General features: G+C 39.5%; 1 protein-coding gene across 2 annotated transcripts in view; it reads right to left on the bottom strand.

Moving 5' to 3' along the window:
- Positions 1–449: 449 nt before the first annotated feature.
- ABCB7 (ATP binding cassette subfamily B member 7) overlaps positions 450–19,338 on the bottom strand; it is a 38,565-nt gene continuing 19,676 nt past the window's right edge. The window contains exons 5-16 of one of the 2 annotated variants that reach the window (XM_061361863.1): positions 16,511–16,643; positions 15,802–16,070; positions 14,270–14,358; positions 14,099–14,186; positions 12,985–13,159; positions 11,466–11,623; positions 10,767–10,930; positions 10,476–10,605; positions 9,898–10,069; positions 5,524–5,627; positions 3,871–3,978; positions 450–1,513 (exon numbers count right to left, since the gene is read on the bottom strand). In XM_061361863.1, coding sequence (XP_061217847.1) covers positions 1,295–1,513; positions 3,871–3,978; positions 5,524–5,627; positions 9,898–10,069; positions 10,476–10,605; positions 10,767–10,930; positions 11,466–11,623; positions 12,985–13,159; positions 14,099–14,186; positions 14,270–14,358; positions 15,802–16,070; positions 16,511–16,643 — 1,809 coding nt within the window. In that variant the 3' untranslated portion in view covers positions 450–1,294. The remainder of the gene's footprint in view (positions 1,514–3,870; positions 3,979–5,523; positions 5,628–9,897; positions 10,070–10,475; positions 10,606–10,766; positions 10,931–11,465; positions 11,624–12,984; positions 13,160–14,098; positions 14,187–14,269; positions 14,359–15,801; positions 16,071–16,510; positions 16,644–19,338) is intronic. The other variant, XM_061361864.1, reaches the window with a different exon arrangement.

Raw genomic sequence — 19,338 nt, forward strand, 5'->3', positions numbered from 1 at the left:
ATGGGCTGCAGGGGGATATCAGCTCCACTGTGCATCTCCATGGGCTGCAGGGGAATCACTGCTCCGGCACCTGGAGCACCTCCTGCACTGACCCTGAGGTCTGCAGGGCTCTTTCCCTCACACAGTCTCACTCCTCTCTTCTGGCTGCTGGTGCTACCATTGTTCCCGATGGGCTCAGCCATGGCCAGCATGTCCACCTTGGAGCCATCTGGCACTGGTTCCATCAGACAAGGGGAAGCTTTTGGCAGCTTCTCCTAGAAGCCACCCCTATAGGCCCCTGGCTACCAAAACCCTGCCACACAAACCCAATATACCTGCAGCATCCTGCAAATCACAAAGACTGAGGTTTCTTGCCACTGAAGAGGTTTTGACTATTGACATGAGAAGATTATTATAGCAGTGCTTTTACCATTATCCAGGTCATTTTCTCATACATTAATGACATAATAGAAATTTATGGAAGTCTTTATTGCATCTTAATTGCACCCCAGGACCATGACTGAAATAGAAAAAGGGACTGAATTCTGCTTTGACTACTACAGCAGATGCTGAGGATACAGAATCTTTGAATTCAGACTCTTCAGTTTAAGGGCAGCTTCCAATTCTTCATATTCACATACAACATTGTAGTGGTTTTCTGTGAAGTCACACAATATTCTGTCAATTCCAGATTCTTGCCAGTTCTGTTAGTTCTCTTTTAGAGTAATACCAATGCATGGTCTGATAGCCCAGTATGAAAGGTGTTTTTGAAGGGTGAGATGGCTAATTCCAGCATTTATTGCTACTAGAAGACTCTGATATTTTGTGGAGGCTTTTCTTATTCTTTACAAGGAAGAACATTTTAAACCAAAATATCACTGAAGAATTTATATTGCATCTTCCTCTCTAGCAAATGAGTTCAAATTAGCTCAATTAAAATTGTGACATTTATCAACCATTAATGATGAGAAATAATGTAAATTGAGGACAAATCTGTTTACAGTTTAATAATCCACCTCAAGCACCTGCCAGGAGAACTTACCAATGCCTAAAACCTGCCATAAATTACACTCTTAGTTGAGAAGGTTGAAGTTTTTGAAGCAGCTCACCTCCTGCAGATGCCACTGAATATCAGAGATTCCTAAAGATGAAAAAATAGAACTCCTTTGGTTGAAATTATGTCCCTCTGAGAAACTGTAAAAACCCAAAAAACTGCAAAACCCAGGGAGTTTTTGAATGCTGACTTAAAAACAAGAGCTTCACTGTCATCTTGTGCATCCTTAACCTCTTAGACGAGATTAAGCCAAGATCATACTTAGCATGAACAGTTTCCACAGCCTTTCACACTATTGGTGATCTCTTCTTCTAGTTTCTTCCTTTCCTCCTCTTTGGACATACGATTATTCCTCTCTTCCCAGTTTGGATGGTTATGATTATTGAGTACTTTGCTGCTCTGTGTGTGCCACATTTCATAGTAGAGATTGTTAGGACTTGCAAGGAGGTCTGTGTGTCTACCACGTTCCACAACTTTACCCTGTAAAAGAAGAGGAGGAAGTCAGCAATCAATATTAACAGATCCTTAGGAATGTAAATGCTTGTCACCCAAACCAAAGGTATTTGTCTTTGCTTGATAACAAACACACACTAAGAAGCTAAAAGAGCAGACAGGGAGGGATTTGTACTAGATAAGCAAAACACATTTAAAATCGAACCCTAGAAACCATTAGTGTAAATTGTGTTTTTAGATGGGTGCTCAGTAACTTGTGTCACTGCCATTATGAAAACTGAGTAAGCAGCTTGGTTCATCTGTGCTATTCTCAAGAGCAAAGATGATTTATTGCCTATCACTGTGGAGATGGGAAGGAAGAGTTGGGGAGGAGAACTCAAATCCTACAGACAGCAAAACACCACCACTCTTCAAACAAACAGACTCATCTTTTTACTGTGAAATACACATTTTACATCCAGCAACTTCAAATGAAAACAATGCACTCCTTCTCCAGCTATTATTTCTTTTGGGAAGAGACAGCATTATACAGACAGCTACATGGATTTTATATTAGAACTAAATTTGGATCTACAATTAAATCTACCTCCTTGTGACAGCTGTTGATGAACACGCTGGGAAAAAAACTGTGTCTTGTCACTTCTATTCCTAGTCGTGCTGGTGGAATCTGAGCAACCGTACACTTGACCAGCCTAACTGCAAAATGTGTTTTAAACTTTCAGTGGTTAATTTCCAGAGTTCACTGTAGTAGAGCCTAGGCTTTGAATTAAAGCCTCTTTCTTCTTCAATGAGTCTTGAACAATCATAGAAAAGACCATTAATACAATGTTTACTCACTCAAGAATTATCCTGATTTTACCTAGGCAAGAGGTGCTGAAATGATGATGCCCTATTCCCATTGCTAAGCAAAACCAGCCACAATCATCTTGTCTCATCTCCACTGCTGAGCCTCATTTATCTGGTTGTTAACACAGTGCTCATCAATCAAGTTGGGATGACAAGAGGCAACTTTCTGCTGAGAAGATGCCACCTGAAGCAGTCGGGCACCACAAGTGATGCACCACGCTGCCTGACTCGTTCGCAATCTTCATTATACTGACACCAGTCATGAAAGTGAGCACCCTAACTGATTTACAGTTTGAGGTTGTGCTTTTATTTTTAATGTAACAGTTACACTCTAACACAAAACACACTTGCAGTAAGCTGTGAAAACTTGCCTAGAAAACAAAAAGCCGCAGATTGCCTCATAACATGTTAGAAAACGTTAGCAAGATGCTTTAATGTGCAGTTCCATATAGGATACACCTTAGGAAACGTGATCAAAATGAAATAAAAACTCCACAGAGCAGTACAAGTGATTTATTCTACTACTTCAACAGTCATAGGAAGCTAAGATTTGTATGGCAAAGATAGTCACAAATGCCACCATTTCATAAGGCTTTGTTCCAATTCCCCATGAAATCATTTAATGTAGTGTAGGAATAATTTATTTTCTTTTAGAGATGCATATTTTAGTCACTAAATACACCTATGATCACAAGCATATAAATAGCACCTGAAAAAAGTGAATGCAGAGATATATTTAACATCCATTACCAGCAGATTAGAGCGCTGTATTTGCAGCATTATCAGTTAAAAGAGTAACTATGAAGTTAGAATAAAGACATGTGTTTATTTTAAATCTATAGCCAGATATGGGTAAGAGAACAAAATGGACTTAGGACAAGCTGACTACAAGATAACAGCTGCACAATGATATTAGTAAATCAAATGTTGAAACTTTTTGTTTTCCTTACAAGAGAAGCATACAGAGAGGGAATAATGACACTTTTCTACAGGTACAATAGAGAATGATGATCAGATTTATAACATCATTAGACTGAACAACAGTTTTATCTGTATGGAAACAGAACATGCAGTCCTCTCTCCTTCCACTGAAAGAAAAAAAAACAAATAATGGATGTATGTGAAAAATAGACACTCAGTGAGTCCTGAGAATAAAGTGTAAATTGGGGGAACACATCAGGAAACCTAATCTGAGAGAAGGATGTAATAAATGAGACTTAAAATATATGCAACATTAAGCCAGTCCCAGAACATCAAGTGGAATTTGTAATCATCCATCCAAAGAACATGTAATTAAATGAACTACACAAATGAAATGAAAATAAAACATACAAGAATCACACATCCAACTGATAAACTTTGATTATAAATATACAAAAAGCAAAGCTTCAGCTTTTAGAATTCCCTGATATGGTTCATTCCCAAAGAACAAACTGTGGGGCTTGTTGGGAATGTAATGTTTCAAAATGGACACACAGACTCTCTAAACCAAACACTGCCATTACATGAAGACAACAGATCCCAGGGTATCACCTCACCTGATCCAGCACAATGATTTCATCTGCATCAACTACTGTTGACAGCCTGTGAGCGATGAAAACTGACGTTCGGTGCTTCACCATGTCCCTCATGGCACTGAGAATATTCTGCAAGATTCAAAGAGAGACAAACTCTGAGACACTCCTGGGTGGTACGAAGGGAAATAAAACCTTGTCCGGAAATACACAAGTCGCTGTAAGTTAAGTTTTGAGAAACATCTCCAGTGCTGCTGCAGCTTCACAGAAAGAAACAGCTATGAGTACCTATACCAGAGTCCCAAGCACAAACTGTCTGTGGCTCTGAGTATTCACAGAAACCCACACATATCCCAAGGGACAAAGGAAGAGAAGCGTTACTTGACTGCAGGAAAAACTTCCCTATGCAGCCATGCTCAAAAGCAACAAACAGCAGTAAAAGCATGTGACAATTACAAATAATACTTTCAAATCGATGAAAGTTAAAGAAAAAAACCCCTCTCAATATCATGTCAATATGAAGCATGTAGTTAAAGCAATCCTGAAAGCAATCCTGAATCTATCCACAACTTCCACCTTCCTCCACTGCATTCAGATGCAAGCAGAACTAGTTGGGAATTTATGCCCTCACTACAGTAACTGTCCACTTCATTCATCCTGAAAAACACTTGCCTTTGTCTGAAAACATTCCCCTTACCAGACATACTTTTGTGGGAAGGACTCGTTTCATTTGCTCTCTTTAAAGCTCAGTTCTGCTGTGAAAGTTTCAGCTTTGCTTGGGATTCTTGCAATACAGCAAAACAAAAGAGAGGAAGAATCCACACAGCTTTCTGTAGGATTGTGTTATGAACATTTCTGGCCCAAGGAGGAAGCTGTACTATGTTTGAGTGCTGCACTATACAGATGTACGGTGTGTACCCTGACTGTTTTGTATCTGGAAAATTAAGGTAATTTAGTGATTACAGGTCAATAAATTTGCTCAATAATCTGCATAAGTGAACACAAACATAGCTCTAGCTCTAGTTTTTGATGACATTAGTTTGTGAAATTACTGCTGGTGCTGAGAGCTTTTGTGCTTAAGCAGAGATGTAGTTATGAAGCCTGATGCAGTTACTGCGGTCGTGTCACGACATCTGTGTCACAACGCTCTGCTGTTTCACAGCCCTTCCTGTGAAAGGAATACAAATTAATAGCAGCATTGCAGGTCCCACCTACCTGATTTACAGCTCTGAAAGATGCTGCACAACAAACAAGAGGCTTTCTGTTCTGCATTATGTCATGATTATTTGTAAGACATTTTTAATGACTGCTAGATGTCACCTAAACATCCAGCAGTGGACTGGAGAGCTTCACACTTCATGGCTACCTGAAACACTTGCAACAGCTTCAAGAGATAATTGTTTAAGAGTGACTGGGACATCAAGAGAGTACAGCAGAAAATACACCCAGGGTTGATGTTCTTCATTATGTCTCAAGATAGACAGACTCAAGTGTCTCTGCTCTAGCCTTTAGGAAACCGGCTTAGACATAGAATCTCTTAATAATAATACCAGGAAAACACATGATAGCAATGTTGCAAAAAGATATTTCTTTCTGGGAGGAAAAGAACAAGTAAAAAGCATCAGAATCAGGCATCATTACATCACTTAAGTTTTCTATTTTTATATTCCCATTTACCTCTTCTGTAATTGAATCTAAAGATGATGTGGCTTCATCATAGAGAAGAATAAATGGCTCCTTTAACATTGCTCGAGCAATTGCAACTCTTTGCTTTTCTCCTCCTGAATGAGGGGAAAAGGAAAAAAAAAAGATAAAGTTACAACCATGATATTCTCAATTCATCAGCAGACAGGACTGGTTTTGGGGTTGGCTCTTTTTTATTTAAATATACATCATAGTTGCTACTGATAAAGGTCTCTACATGATACATGAATTATCAGACAAGTTCCTGCTCTCTGGTAAATGCAAAGTGACTCAAGATTGCTTATCCTTTTAGAGATCCTTTCAGGTCTCTCCTTGAAATTCATCTAACTTTTCACTCCATAATGGCCCAGATTCAAAGCATCCCCAACAGCATTAACCAGCAAACTTAATTAAAGAACACAATTAAAATGGTGCTGAAACCCGCCTTCATTATGCCTGTTGGTTTCTGATGTGACCAAGTTTCAGACTAGTTTCCTCCCTTCACAATTCTCACAGCCAACATCTACTCAAGAATAACTTAGGACAACTTTTACAGTCGGGAAAATGTGCATTTGAGAACTTAAAATCTGCTAACCATTTGGTATGCAATGCAAACATTTCACATTGGTGCTCTTGTCCTCCTCTGTTTTATTCAAGACTTCAAAACATTCCATTTAATATCATTACATTCTTGTTAATGTTCCATTCCTATCAGGAGAGAACATGCTTTAATAAACCATTTAAAAGGCTGATGATAATGCTGCAGTTCAAATTTTAAACTCTCTTTGGCAGAACACAGTAGCAATTAGAACTGTACAATTTACTCAGACTATTTTAATATACTCTCCCTTTCTCACCTTTAAAGCATGTTCAAAACTCAGTTTGACAACACCCATGTTTGAAAGACATATTACAGTAACTAAATCCAAGGTCTTTCCTTATATTTGTAGCATATTGATTTGTTTCATGTTCTTCCCTGCTCATATTCAGGACAGCAGCATGTTAACCCTTCCATTTACACAGTCAGGGGTTGAGGCTGTTAACAGCTTTGTATTACAAACCACTGAAATGGATTCTACTTGAAAAAGACAAAACAACTTGGATTTCATTATTTATTCTTGATTAATCAGTCACTGAAACCAATAAGAACTGCACTAAATGTTCACTTCACCATTTAAATTGATGGAGTTCTCATTGCAACTAAGGCTTCTCTATGCCTATTTTTGTACCACGCAAGCAAGAGAAACCACACTAGGGGACGGAAACTGAGATACTGGGTCTGTTATCCATGCTGCTGTACTGCCATGAGTGAGTCTTGTTTGCATTAAGGTTCTTGCCAACTATAAAAACAAATCCAGCACTTTTAAAGTATCAAGACAGCACTTCTAACATGGTTTCCCAATGTCAACCCTCACAGAGGTAAACTGTTAATTTATTGGAGGAAAGGAATCCATAACATACCAAATTCTTGCCTACAGGCAGAATCCAATTTACTTATTAAGACACTCACTTGCTGCACCCAACAGATTTATCTATTCACAGAACCAGAAGCCCAGATTACGACTGCAGCCTTTACTGGCCCTACACATCACTACCACTGTTCACACATCCAAGAACCGCATTAACTGCAACTGTGCCTTTCACACAGACACCCATGGTAGTGGTCCCCAAAACCTTTTCCCTCCCCCACACACATGTAAAATGCCTGGATTTTAAAGAGGGCCACTTAAATTCACAAAGCTCTCCATCCCCCTACTTCTCCCACAAAACATTATCTAAAATAGATAAAGCAAATCAGGACTTTGTCTTTCTCTTAGAGGAGAGGTATAAGAAGCCTCACCCAACTTAAATCTTAAACAGATTCAGAAATTAATCTAATCTACACCATTAGAACAACTTAGGAAGCCATTCCGTTATTCAGAGACTCCAAGTAACAGATGCTGTAGTTTTATAGAGCTACTGAAGGAACTCAGAAATACGCCTCTGACATTTCCAACCCATGAAATAACCAAGCCACTTCTGGCCATTACAACCCTCTTATCAATGAAAATACTGATTTAACAGAAGCACATGGGATACAGTGGACACACTGGCTCCGCATTCCAATCCAAAGCCACACACTGGCACCCGCAAGCAGGAGCACAGAATCAAACTCCCTAAGAGCCGAGCACGCAGCTGCATTTAAGATCAAGTCAGGGATGAGCAGACATCTTTGAGAGCATTAGCTCATGATTCCTGTCCCCTACCTGTAAACATCACTGAAGCTTGTTTATTACTATTGTTTGCCAATACCCGTATAATTTGTTGAAAACAGGGAACTGAAGCTGCTACTTCAATGGCAGACGCCCACTCTGAGCTCTTTTTTTATCACCTCACAAATCCAGAGTCTTTCTCCTGAGAAAGATTTTACAGACTCTTTTTATTTAAATAAAAAAGATGAAAAGAACACAGTTCACTTTCTAAATGCCACTTCTGTTAAAGCACTGTTAGACGGGTGCTTATGACCATCACAGTGGTAGCACAAAACCAAGCATCGAGTAAAGGCATAGCCCAGTTTCAGTGAAGGGTTTGTTAAAGGAGCCTCAAGGTCAGAAGGAAACACCAACACGTCTGAACACACTTCTCCAGATTCAGAATTGGACACAGAACCATGGAATGATTTAGACTGGAAAGGACCTTTAAGATCGAGTCCAACCATCAACCCAGCGCTGCCAAGTCCATCACTGAATCATGTTCCCAAGTGCCACATCTACATGTGTTTTAAATACCTCCAGGGACGATGTCTCCACCGCTTCCCTGGGCAGCCTGTTCCAATGCTTGATAAGCCTTTTAGTGAAGAAATTTTTCCTAAAATCAAATCTAAACGTCAACATAAGACTAAGGCTTTCAGTAACCTGGTCTAGTGAAAGATGCCTCTGCTAACAGCAGGAAGGTTGGTCTAAATGATCTTTAGAAGATCCCCTCCAACCCAAATCATTCTGTGCTTCTATATAAATGCCAAAACATTTCAAACCTATTGTTAGTCAAATCCTCTTTCTAGAAATTACTAGTCTGGGGAGACAGGCAGCACAAGAGAAATCTTTCATCATTATCACAGTTCTCTACAGTTCTGCCAGTACCTATCTTGAATCTTATACTCACCCAGATTTGTGCTTTGCATATTTTATCTCCCTTTCAACCCTCTCTGTATTCCCCTTTTGCAAATGTGCATGCTTTCCCCTCCACATACATTCTGGATGCAGGATGTAACCTCTGATCCTCTGTTTCAAAGAGACCAGGACTTATGACTTCAGCATCTTCACAGCAAGAAACACCACACACAGCTTGCTGCCTGCAACAGGCAGCATTTCTGCCTGAACATGCTGCATTCCTGAGCCTCTGGACCCCACCAGCCCCACAACGTCAGCACCACTCTGAAGCAACCTCAGTGCCCTGAAGTTTCCAGACTCACTGAGGTTACGTTTCTCTCTCCTGTAGGGCCACAGCTCGTTCCCAGTGGAATAGAGCAGTCTGCCCTCCATTGCTCCACCCTACATGCAAGCAAAAATAACTGGACTGTTCTTTGGTCTATCAATAAATGGTGTCTTGTGCACAGAGTCAGAGTGGAAGAACATTACGCTCTGTCACGCATATTTAGAGTTTGCCAGACAGTAAGGCCTTGTATTCAGGAGTGTAGAAAGCCACTGCAGAGCTGTAGTTCAAACTGCACATGTACTGCTGTTTCTCCTGCTACCCATTGAATACCCAGCATTATGCTACCTACCCCATCAAAATTCACTTGCCTAAACACCTTTAAGACTGTATTAGGAAAAGATACTAAACCAGTATCAGAACCTGTGCCCCACCACTGCATATATGGGCTAGCAATTTTAAGTAAAACTGTAACATGCTTTGCTTTTTCAAAACAAGACAACAGGAGATGGCTTACTGCATCCTACATGCAAAGCACACATACAGAATGTTCCCAATTCTAGTCACATGCATTCCGCTACCCAAGCAGTTTACAAGAGAGATCATTTTTACTTAGAGGTATGCTCACACATCAACTCATTTAACGCTTCCTCTTGAAAATACACTCCTTTAAATATCTTGCAGACTATAGTTGGCTTAAACTACAAATCTTTGCATTAATATTTAGCCTTGCAATTACGTTATAATGTAAGTAAGCTAAAAGCAAGTCTGTCTGTCACTTAAGTGACATGGCTTAGTGGTGGACTTGGCAGTCCTGGGGTAATGGTTGGACTCGATCTTAAAGGCCTTTCCCAACCTGACTGATTCTATGATTCCATGACTGAGGAGTAAAACACGGATTGAACTTGGAGGTATTTGCAAAAGGGATACACAGACCTTGTCCACTGAAGAACATACCTGAGAGCTTGAGTCCTCGTTCCCCAACCTGAGTGTTGTAACCATTTGGCATTCGAAGAATTGCATCGTGGATTCCTGCCAGCTTTGCTGCTGCATACACTTCTTCTGGTGTTGCACTGATATTGCCATAGAGCAAATTGTAGTAGATAGTATTATGGAAGAGAACAGCATCCTACATATATGGAAAGGATATTTTAAACAAGAAACCATGAACAATAGGTTAAAAACCATCCCCAACCCATGAAAGAAAACAATACAGAATAGCTCAGATTTCTGCAAAAAGCGTGAAGGTGAAAGTATTTGGGGAAATCTCCCAATACTGGGAATTAATACATTTTGTGTCCTAAATATATCTATGTTCTGCATGATTTTACCACTTTGCTAACTCATTATAGGTGGTAATCTACTAGAAAGCTAGATCACTTAAAGCTGGAGGCAGTTTCTCAAGAAGCATGATGACTTTCAAAGGAACTAGACACTACCACTGCATTACACTTGGCCTTCATTGAACCACAGTGTCAGGATACTGAGATTTACTCCTTCAATGGACTATCTGGGAAGAACAAACTATGGCATACCTGGGGTACGACTCCTATTGCCTTTCTGAGACTTTCCAAACTGACATCTTGTATGTTCTGTCCAGCAACATAAATATTTCCTTTCTGAGGTTCATAGAAACGAAACAATAATCTCACAATTGTGCTTTTCCTGAAATTTGAAAAGAATTGAAGCTTATGTTACACTCCTAGTTTGTCATTTACTATCTCCAATCAGAACTGATGTCACAAACATAATAAAAAGCAAAACACAAGAAACACATTGAAAAACAAAATGCTGCATTGATTGGCATATTGAGTCCATTTACCCACCCTGACCCACTACCTCCTACAATGGCCACTTTCTTTCCTGCAGGGACTTCAAAAGACACTCCAGCAAGGACTTTCTGTCCCTCAAGGTATTCAAAATGTACATTATCAAAGGTGATGGCAGCAGTCTGTGGTGTGATCTGCAGGGGTGGAGCCAGCTCTTTGTCCTATAAATAGAAGAGTGCGACTTTATATGCTGCCCAGAAAGCATCTCAAGCAGTTCAACAAGCTGAACAGTCCATTTCCTAGCTCAGAAGAAAGGCAAACAGACACTCCAGCTTGGATAGGCTGAAAATAATTACAATCCACATGAGTGAAATGGGTTTGTTCCTCCTTTGCCCCAAAGGAGGTAAAACTTTCTGCTTAAATGCTCTGCTTCATAACTTCTTTTGCAGTAATAAACTCAGCATCATTAATTATAAATAAGTCATCTAGCACCAGGCATGAATACTTAGATAAAAGAGGTCTCAATACAAAAACAGCTTTTGTGAAGCAACTTTTGCTGTCACTAAAGGCTCTGCAAGAAAAAAGCAGCTGCTATTGCACTAACAGCACTTAAAGAGGAGGCAGAACAGCATCCTTACACAACAGCTTGAATAACAATTAAACCTGGAAAGTAAGAAGCAGGGTGAAATGATGGCATTGCCAGAAAACAGCCCTATTAAATACCCAGATACTTTAGGAAAATAAGCTACTACTTACTTTAATTTTGGTATCTACACTGAGAAGTGTGAACAAGGTATTCATATCTATGAGTGCTTGTCTTGTCTCTCTGTATACTGTTCCCAGGAAGTTTAGGGGAAGAGAAAGCTGGAACAGCAATCCATTCACCATTACTAGATCTCCAACAGAAAGGCTGCCTTAAGACAAAACGGATGTGAGAGAATAAGGAGACTTAAAGGGTTGTCTTGTTAGGAAGCACCAAAAGTTTAAAAAAAATATATAATCAAGGCAATCAAGTCTAGTTTCTTTTATCCCACTTCTAAACTCAGATGTTTAAGTAGCAAACCAAATGCATTCCCAGAAGATCAGATTTTACACGGAAAGGCGCCTGAAATGATGGGCAATGATTGTGTGGATTTCACTTAAAAGATGTAATAGCATCTGGAAAGTTAGACAAGCATCATAGCAGGAAATTCATGGAAAACGTCAAATTGGAAAGTTGTCAATTCCCCACAGAAACATAAAGGGGCCTAAATAAGTGAGAAGGGGAGGAACTGCTACGTGACAGCAAGAATGGGGGAATAATCTGAAGTACAATTACAGACAAATCCAAATGACAGAATTTGTCATGATCAAGAAAGAGGACCTGCATACTACACACAACAGAGCTGCTAAAACATATAGTGAGAACCTCCAGGCAGCTTGAAATCAAATACACCGATGAAAGGAAAACTCAGGTTGACACACTGTCTAAAGGTAAGTGCAGGGTCAGTTCAGCTGAAACAGGTCCTGAAAGATGATTTAAAGCTGTATTTCCACCATCCTGCTTGGAGGCTATTCTAAATTTGATTAAGGACAGCCATGAACTGCACCTACTGACTTATCCATTCACGGCATAACTCTTCCCTGTCCTGGCATCTCTTAAAAGAGCAAAGCAGATGCAAGAAAGGCAACATGATATAAAGGTCTACCCTTCAAACAGATCTCGATGCTAACAGTGTTCAAAGCATCATTATTTTTACTCTAAAATCACCTTGCTTTACTTGAACCTTATCCCAGTGCTGCATTCATCTACTGGATTTGAAGCTTGTACTGTGTCTTGCTAAACAAGCAGGCTTTACTTTATGCAATAAATTAGATAAGTACAGATGCAACACTAACATACAGAAGCAATTGTTTTAATAATGTGACCTTATTATTCTAAGGAAAGTGAAGGACACCAGAAATAAAACTACTGGAGACAAAGCAGATGGGTATATGCATTACACACTGGGGAAAAGTTCTGATCCTTGCCAGCATGGGAAAGAAGGAGGGTAAAAAGAAAGGATCTTTATAGAAGGCCCACAGCAGTATTTGTATTTATATAAGTGTCTTTCAGAACCCTTCAACAGAAACTTCCCAAAATTTTATGACAAGCAGCAGAAATACCCCAAACTCTCAAGCAAAACCTCTCAAAATGAACTATCACCTCAACCATACGTTAATTTTAATTAACACCTCTATCATGAATGAATTAAAGGGAAAAGAGTCATTTTTAGCTTACAGACAGATGAGTTACCTGCAACAATGCCCTGGCTGGCAAGCACCATGATGGCCGTCAAGCCAATGCTAAATATAGCACTCTGTCCAAAGTTGAGGAGAGCCAAAGTGGAGGTAGTCTTCAAGGAGGCATTCTCATATCTCTTCAAGAACTCATCATACCGTTGGGCTTCGTATTTTTCATTATTGAAATACTATGATTTACACAAAAATAACAACTGTGACAGTCTCAAACACACTAGAGTGTATACTTATACACTTCATTATAAACATATTACATGCACAGATACACATGCAACCTGTCTTCAAGACTTCTAATAGCTAAAGAGAAAAAGAGATAGCAGATTAGTGTGTGAAAACAAAACACATGAGCAAACCCCAGCACTTTCTGCACTGGGAAAGGAGACATTAGAGATCCCTTACCACACTCATTCTGATAACACTGGGTGTCTGCCTTGCAGAACTTCTGCCTTATTAATGTCAAAGACAAACACCAGCTATGCCATTAGATACTAAAAAGAAGAGAAAGTTACTGCCTCTGTGCTAGAATATCCTTGTTACTTTGTCTAGAACAGTACTTCTCACACAAAAGCTACTTCTGAGTCCTTCTTCACAGTTGATGCCAGTGTTCATCATCCCAGTTCTAGGTCTCCAATTAAAAGTAGCATAAAATAAGCATTACCCAGGACAACTTCAAAGCGGCCCACAGGACTTTTTAACAGCAGCAGTACAAGAACTAATAGACCTGGTTCTTTAATGTGAACATTGCAATGGAGTGCTGCAAACCACGACGGGTAATGAAAACAGTACACAGGCATTTGAGAAGACATTATGCTGCAGGCCAACGTTCAGAAGACAACTTTGCACGTGAAAACTCCTGCAGAAACCGATGGTCAAGGTGATTCAGTCATGAAAGAAACTTCTCACTCTTTAACAAATAGGTTTTTCCAAGCCCCACTAATGACTTCCACGCTACCCCGTCAATATCATGTAGTGCTCTTCCAATGAATAATGTTTTTCAGAACATGCTATGGCTCCCAGTGTGTAGCCCTACAAAAGATGAATCTTATGGCTCACTTTGCTTAAGCTGACAGAAGAAAGCCAAAGAGTCTGGCAATAAAGACCGGTCTTACCTTCACAGTCTCATAATTCAGTAGCGAGTCAATGGCAGCATTACCGGCGTCATTATCTGCTTTGTTCATTTCGATTCGAAACTTAGTCCTGCAAAATGAAGGCTTAATATAGTGAAGAGCTCAGGCTGAGGCAACACCAAGTACCCTGATGAATCTGAGGGCAGGCCTTACCTCCACTGAGTAATCCCTATCGTGAATGCTGCATAGGCTCCTAGTGTCCCCAGAGTTACTAAAGCAAACTCTGCACCACATTTGTAATACTGGAAAAAGTAAAAGAAACAAACAAAAAGTTATATTCATTTTCAAAACGTGACTGTTGTCTCAAAACTCTTAATAGCTTAACCCAAGACAAGGACTCTGAAGGTCCCTCCCAACACACTCCCAGCTCTGAAGAGCTTAAAATAAGCACAGGTATAAACTCAAAAGGAAAGCAGCAAGGAGAAGGGTATAGATAAAAAGGTTGGAGTAGATAACCAAGAGCTAACGTGTTATGACACTTGAAAGTTATTTTTGCCATTATAAAACATAAATGTTGCTGGTGGTTGTGTTGTTATCACAAATAAGTATTTGTTTCCATGCTTTTTGGGTAGATTTTGAAAGCAAGCTGAAGACTGGGAAAGAAATAAATGGCCTAGCAAAACAACTGATGAAGTGTTTTCTCTACTTCAGGGTATATCGGGAGAGAAAAGCCCTAAGAAGAATTAAAGCATCATTGCAGCCTGGCTCACAGCCAGCTTGAGGTGTAACTTCCAAAGGTTATAAAATTAAATCCAATACCGACAGGGGTTTTAACTCATCTTGTTACATTCAAATTTGATCAAGTCCTTCTAAAAAGAACGGGGATAAACAAAACAAGATTCTTGCTTTTAATTTAGTCTAAGCTACATATTTATATTTTAGCCTGCACATACCCAAAGATCCTGATTTCAAAGACAGTAAGCACGATTTACAAAAGAAAAGGTTAAAATTGAGCTTAAAACCTGCAAGCAGCAGCCTATTTTCCAAAAGAAAATTTTCACTTTTAAGTTCTGGATAAGGGAAGAGCAGTATTCAGGAGAGAGGCCAATAATCACTCCCTCCTCTAGCCTCAACACACTAAGACACAACATTCGTATGAAGATAAGCTGAGAAAGTTGGGGCTGTTCAGCCTGGAGAAGAGAAGGCTTCATGGAGACCTCAAAGCAGCCTTCCAGTATCTGAATGGGAGCTATAGGGATGCTGGGGATGGACTCTTCATTAGGGACTGTCGTGATAGGACAAGGGGTAATGGGTTCAAACTTAAACAGGGGAAGTTTAGACTGGATATAAGGAGGAAATTCTTTACTGTGAGGGTGGTGAGGCACTGGAATGGGTTGCCCAGGGAAGTTGTGAATGCTCCATCCCTGGCAGTGTTCAAGGCCAGGTTGAACAGCGCCTTGGGTGGCACGATTTAGTGTGAGGTGTCCGGCAGGGGGGTTGGAACTGGATGATCTTAAGGTCCTTTCCAACCCTAACTATTCTATGATTCCTGGACAATTATATTCTGCTTCCTCAGATTTAAAGTAACTAGTATTTGAAAATTATGGACTGTTCTCCTTTACAGCAGTTGCTTTCACAACCACCTTGTAAAAGCAATTGTTAATGCTCAGTAGGCTTTGGTAAAAGAAAACCAATGCATTATTCCTAAATGAGGCAATTCCAAATCAGGAATAAACAACACTTACCAGAATTGCACTGACTAGTGCCACTTCAAACATTGTAGGTCCCAGATTAAATACTAAAGCACTAAGAACAAAACTGATGCCCCTTGTTCCTCTGTCGATGGTTTTTGACAGAGCTCCGGTTTGCCTACTTAGATGGAACGCCAAATCCAGGTTATGAAGGTGCAGAAACACATTCTTTGCTATCCTCCTGATTGAATTCTGAGCTACCTTCCCAAATACTGCATTTCTAGCTTCATTAAATAGCGCTGCCCCAGCTCTTGAGATACCATCTAAAAAAGATGAAAAGTTTATGAAATTAAAATAGTTATATTTCCAAGCTCCCTTCATGCATGAAATTACATTAGGCTCATTCTTTACATATTTTCAACATTTTTAGTTCAAAGGTAATTTATACTTAACTGGTCCAAACCTTTATGCCATTTTTCATTTATAAACCATTGCACAGATTTTGAATCAGCTTCTTTTGCAGCTGGTTATATGAAAGGGCAGGATTTATAATCAAGAATCATTTCTATAAGCATTATTTCATATTTTAATTAGAATACCCAGAAGCAAGGTCACAGAACATTGGAAATGGACAGCAACACATGGAGTAACTATGAAATAACCATCCCAGGTGCTTAGCAGTGCACAGGCCAAAAGCTCTGCTGTCCTATTCCCTTAATGAAGAACATTAACACTTGTTAATGGATTTGGGAATACCACTTACAGCCAATGAGAACAGCAGTTGCCACAGTTGCCACTGTACTTGGTGCATCGCTGAGGTTGAGGATGTTTCCAGATATCTGGTTAAGGCTGTCTACTGCATACTTAAACATGAAGGGAACCAATATATTCATGGCCTAAAAGCATAAGAACACCAATTAGTCCACATGCATTAAAGCATCTATCTATGGAACATGACTGTTTTTTCTGAAATTGCTCTACTGTTATATTTAGTTCTTAACCACTTAATGCAGGTGAGATGGCTCTTGATCTCAAGCACAATGCTCTCCTATTAAGTCTTTACTCCCGGGACTGCAGGGTTAGTTTGTCTGTCTCATGGGTTCCTTTAAGCACCAATTTTATCCTAAAGAAATCATACACTGCAAAGGCACTTAAACTGAGGCTGAGCACTCAGTACGGCAATGGTAAGACTAGAAACAAATCAAGCAGCAGACACACGCACCATGCTCCTAAATTACATTGCCATCACGTTGCTCTTGGCAATGCTGACAATATTCACTATGAAGAACAACTACTACTACAAAAGAAATAACTCATCCTCGTATTGCTAACACTGGGTCAACAGAGATTATGTATTAAACTAAATATGTATTAATGGAGGTATTAAACCAAAGCTCTAGTGAAGCCCAAGAAAAGAAGTTAACCTATCCTTTGTCTCTTCTGACTGTTAATACTACCTTAATATTTCAATAATGCTTTCCATTTGCAACATCACTATAAATATTAACTTAATATCTATATTAACCCTAGCATTTAGCAGAGCAGCACAGATGACTTTCCATGCAGACCATATAGTCAATAAGACACTACAGACCACTTCAACATGAGCCTTCAAACAAAACACCAAAGTCCTATCCACAACCTGGACATATCATACATCGCTGGATGATTCTGAAGGGCACCAAAACGCAAATGCATCTCCTCTAACAGTGATGTCTCGCCTACATGCAAAAAACCAAGCTGGCTAGAGGTGTAAACAGACCAACTTCAGGACTTGTACAATTGCAGCATGAGAAAATACTAAAAACCTTGCAGAAAACACACAGTTCTTAAGTCTTGTTAATGGTCCATTGTTAGACCCCTCATTTGTACCAGCAAGAAAAAAAAATGAATGTCAAATGTCATCTAATTAATAGAATTAATCCAAACAGCTTCTAAAAGTGAAGATTTCAACATAGAGCATTCCAGGTTTTTAGCAGCTGAACAAGTACATTAAGACCTACAATCCTGTACCATGGCAGATGTTAAAATACTTCACAGTGAGCTCATTTTGCTTAAAGTTGAGGGTTTTTTCAGTATTTGGGGAAAAAATTATGGGTAGATGGCAAATTATTTCACATGATAAGAAACAAAAAAACCAAACCAGATTGACACAGATATTTCAGCTCTCTCCACCAAATGTTTTGTATACCCACTTAGATCCTGATTGTATTTAGGGACATCTGTCAGAGCTGAAAGCCCAGTGAAAGAACTGCAAATTAATGGGATAAAACTAGGTCTCAAGCAAGAAGTGTGTAAAGTCTTTCATAACTTCAGTCCAAATTCAAGCTGGAAGACAGGCTTTTAGCAAGTATAACAGCTATACCAGTATCAGCTATTCCCAGTGTTACAAATAACTGTAAGTAGTGGAAGACTTCATTCACCAAGAGGGGAAACTGGGGTTTTGACAATACTTCCTTTAATTACAATTAAATAATTAATACATAATTATAATTATTTGAAAATGTTATATTTAAACAGTTTTAGGCAAAAGTCTTAAACACAAATGAGGAAGCAATCCAGTCTCTCCTCCTCCTTTCAGCATCTCCCCTGTGAAATAACTAAGCAGGAAAAAACCCCAACCAAATACCACCAGATTTTCAGCACAGCATAATCTAGACAGCTCCCGAGAGGAGCCAGATGAGATCCGAGAGCATCTAGGCAAGATTATTACTGGTTTGTGACTGAAAAAAGGAGAACAGCTGAAGGATCAGGTCCTACTTCAACTACATCCTTCTGAAATTTCTCCAGTGCAAGCCTGAGCCGTTCAGCAACAGCTCCCTTTTAATAGATTGGAACTGTGGAAATCTCCATTAAGAAAAAAAGACCTGCGGTTAGCATTATCTGCAGAAAGCCAACAAACACCATCAAAGCAGCAGTATACAATAATGTCTGATAACTTCAATTATACACAGCAGACAAACAGGTTACTGCCATTACATGCTTAAACCTTAAGCATAAAGCCCCACAAGGAACTGAGGATGCATTAACAGAGATTCTGAATCTTTGCAATAGCAAAATTCAACTCCCTTCCTTCCCCAGTACAATCAGAGCCCCTCTGCTTTCCCTTCAGAGTTACCGAAATTCAATTTTGGGGTGGCATTTTGTTCTTAATAAAGACAAATACACTAGCACGTGTGTTGGCGTGGTGACCAACATGACACAGTGCAGGTTTTCCTGGGAGACACTACTCAGTAGAAAATCAGAGTACTGTCATGCAGATTGTCCTGATTTGCTGCAGATTCTCACAAATCCCTCCGCAGGGATTTTACTCCTCAGCAGACCATGCTACACTACAGGTAGTTCAGAAATAGAACTACAGATAGATTTTAAAGTCCATTTAAAGAAGAGAAATGTATTCTTTAAGATGCAGCTCTCCACTTGCAATTAATTTAACCAGTTTTGCAGAAATGTCTTCTTTTACATCAACATAATTCTACCCAATAGAGTTTTAAATGAAATTTAAAGCCTGGTCTCAGGTTATAGTTGTTCCAACTCCTGGAGGGTAAAGCTTGAATAAGAACAAGGCAGCACAATATTGCATTTCATTAG

This window comes from Neopsephotus bourkii, unplaced genomic scaffold (genome assembly GCF_033783945.1).
Source record: "Neopsephotus bourkii isolate Nb327-2 ecotype Australia unplaced genomic scaffold, CSIRO-AGI_Nbou_v1 NB_1067, whole genome shotgun sequence".
In the NCBI taxonomy this organism is placed as follows: domain Eukaryota; kingdom Metazoa; phylum Chordata; class Aves; order Psittaciformes; family Psittacidae; genus Neopsephotus; species Neopsephotus bourkii.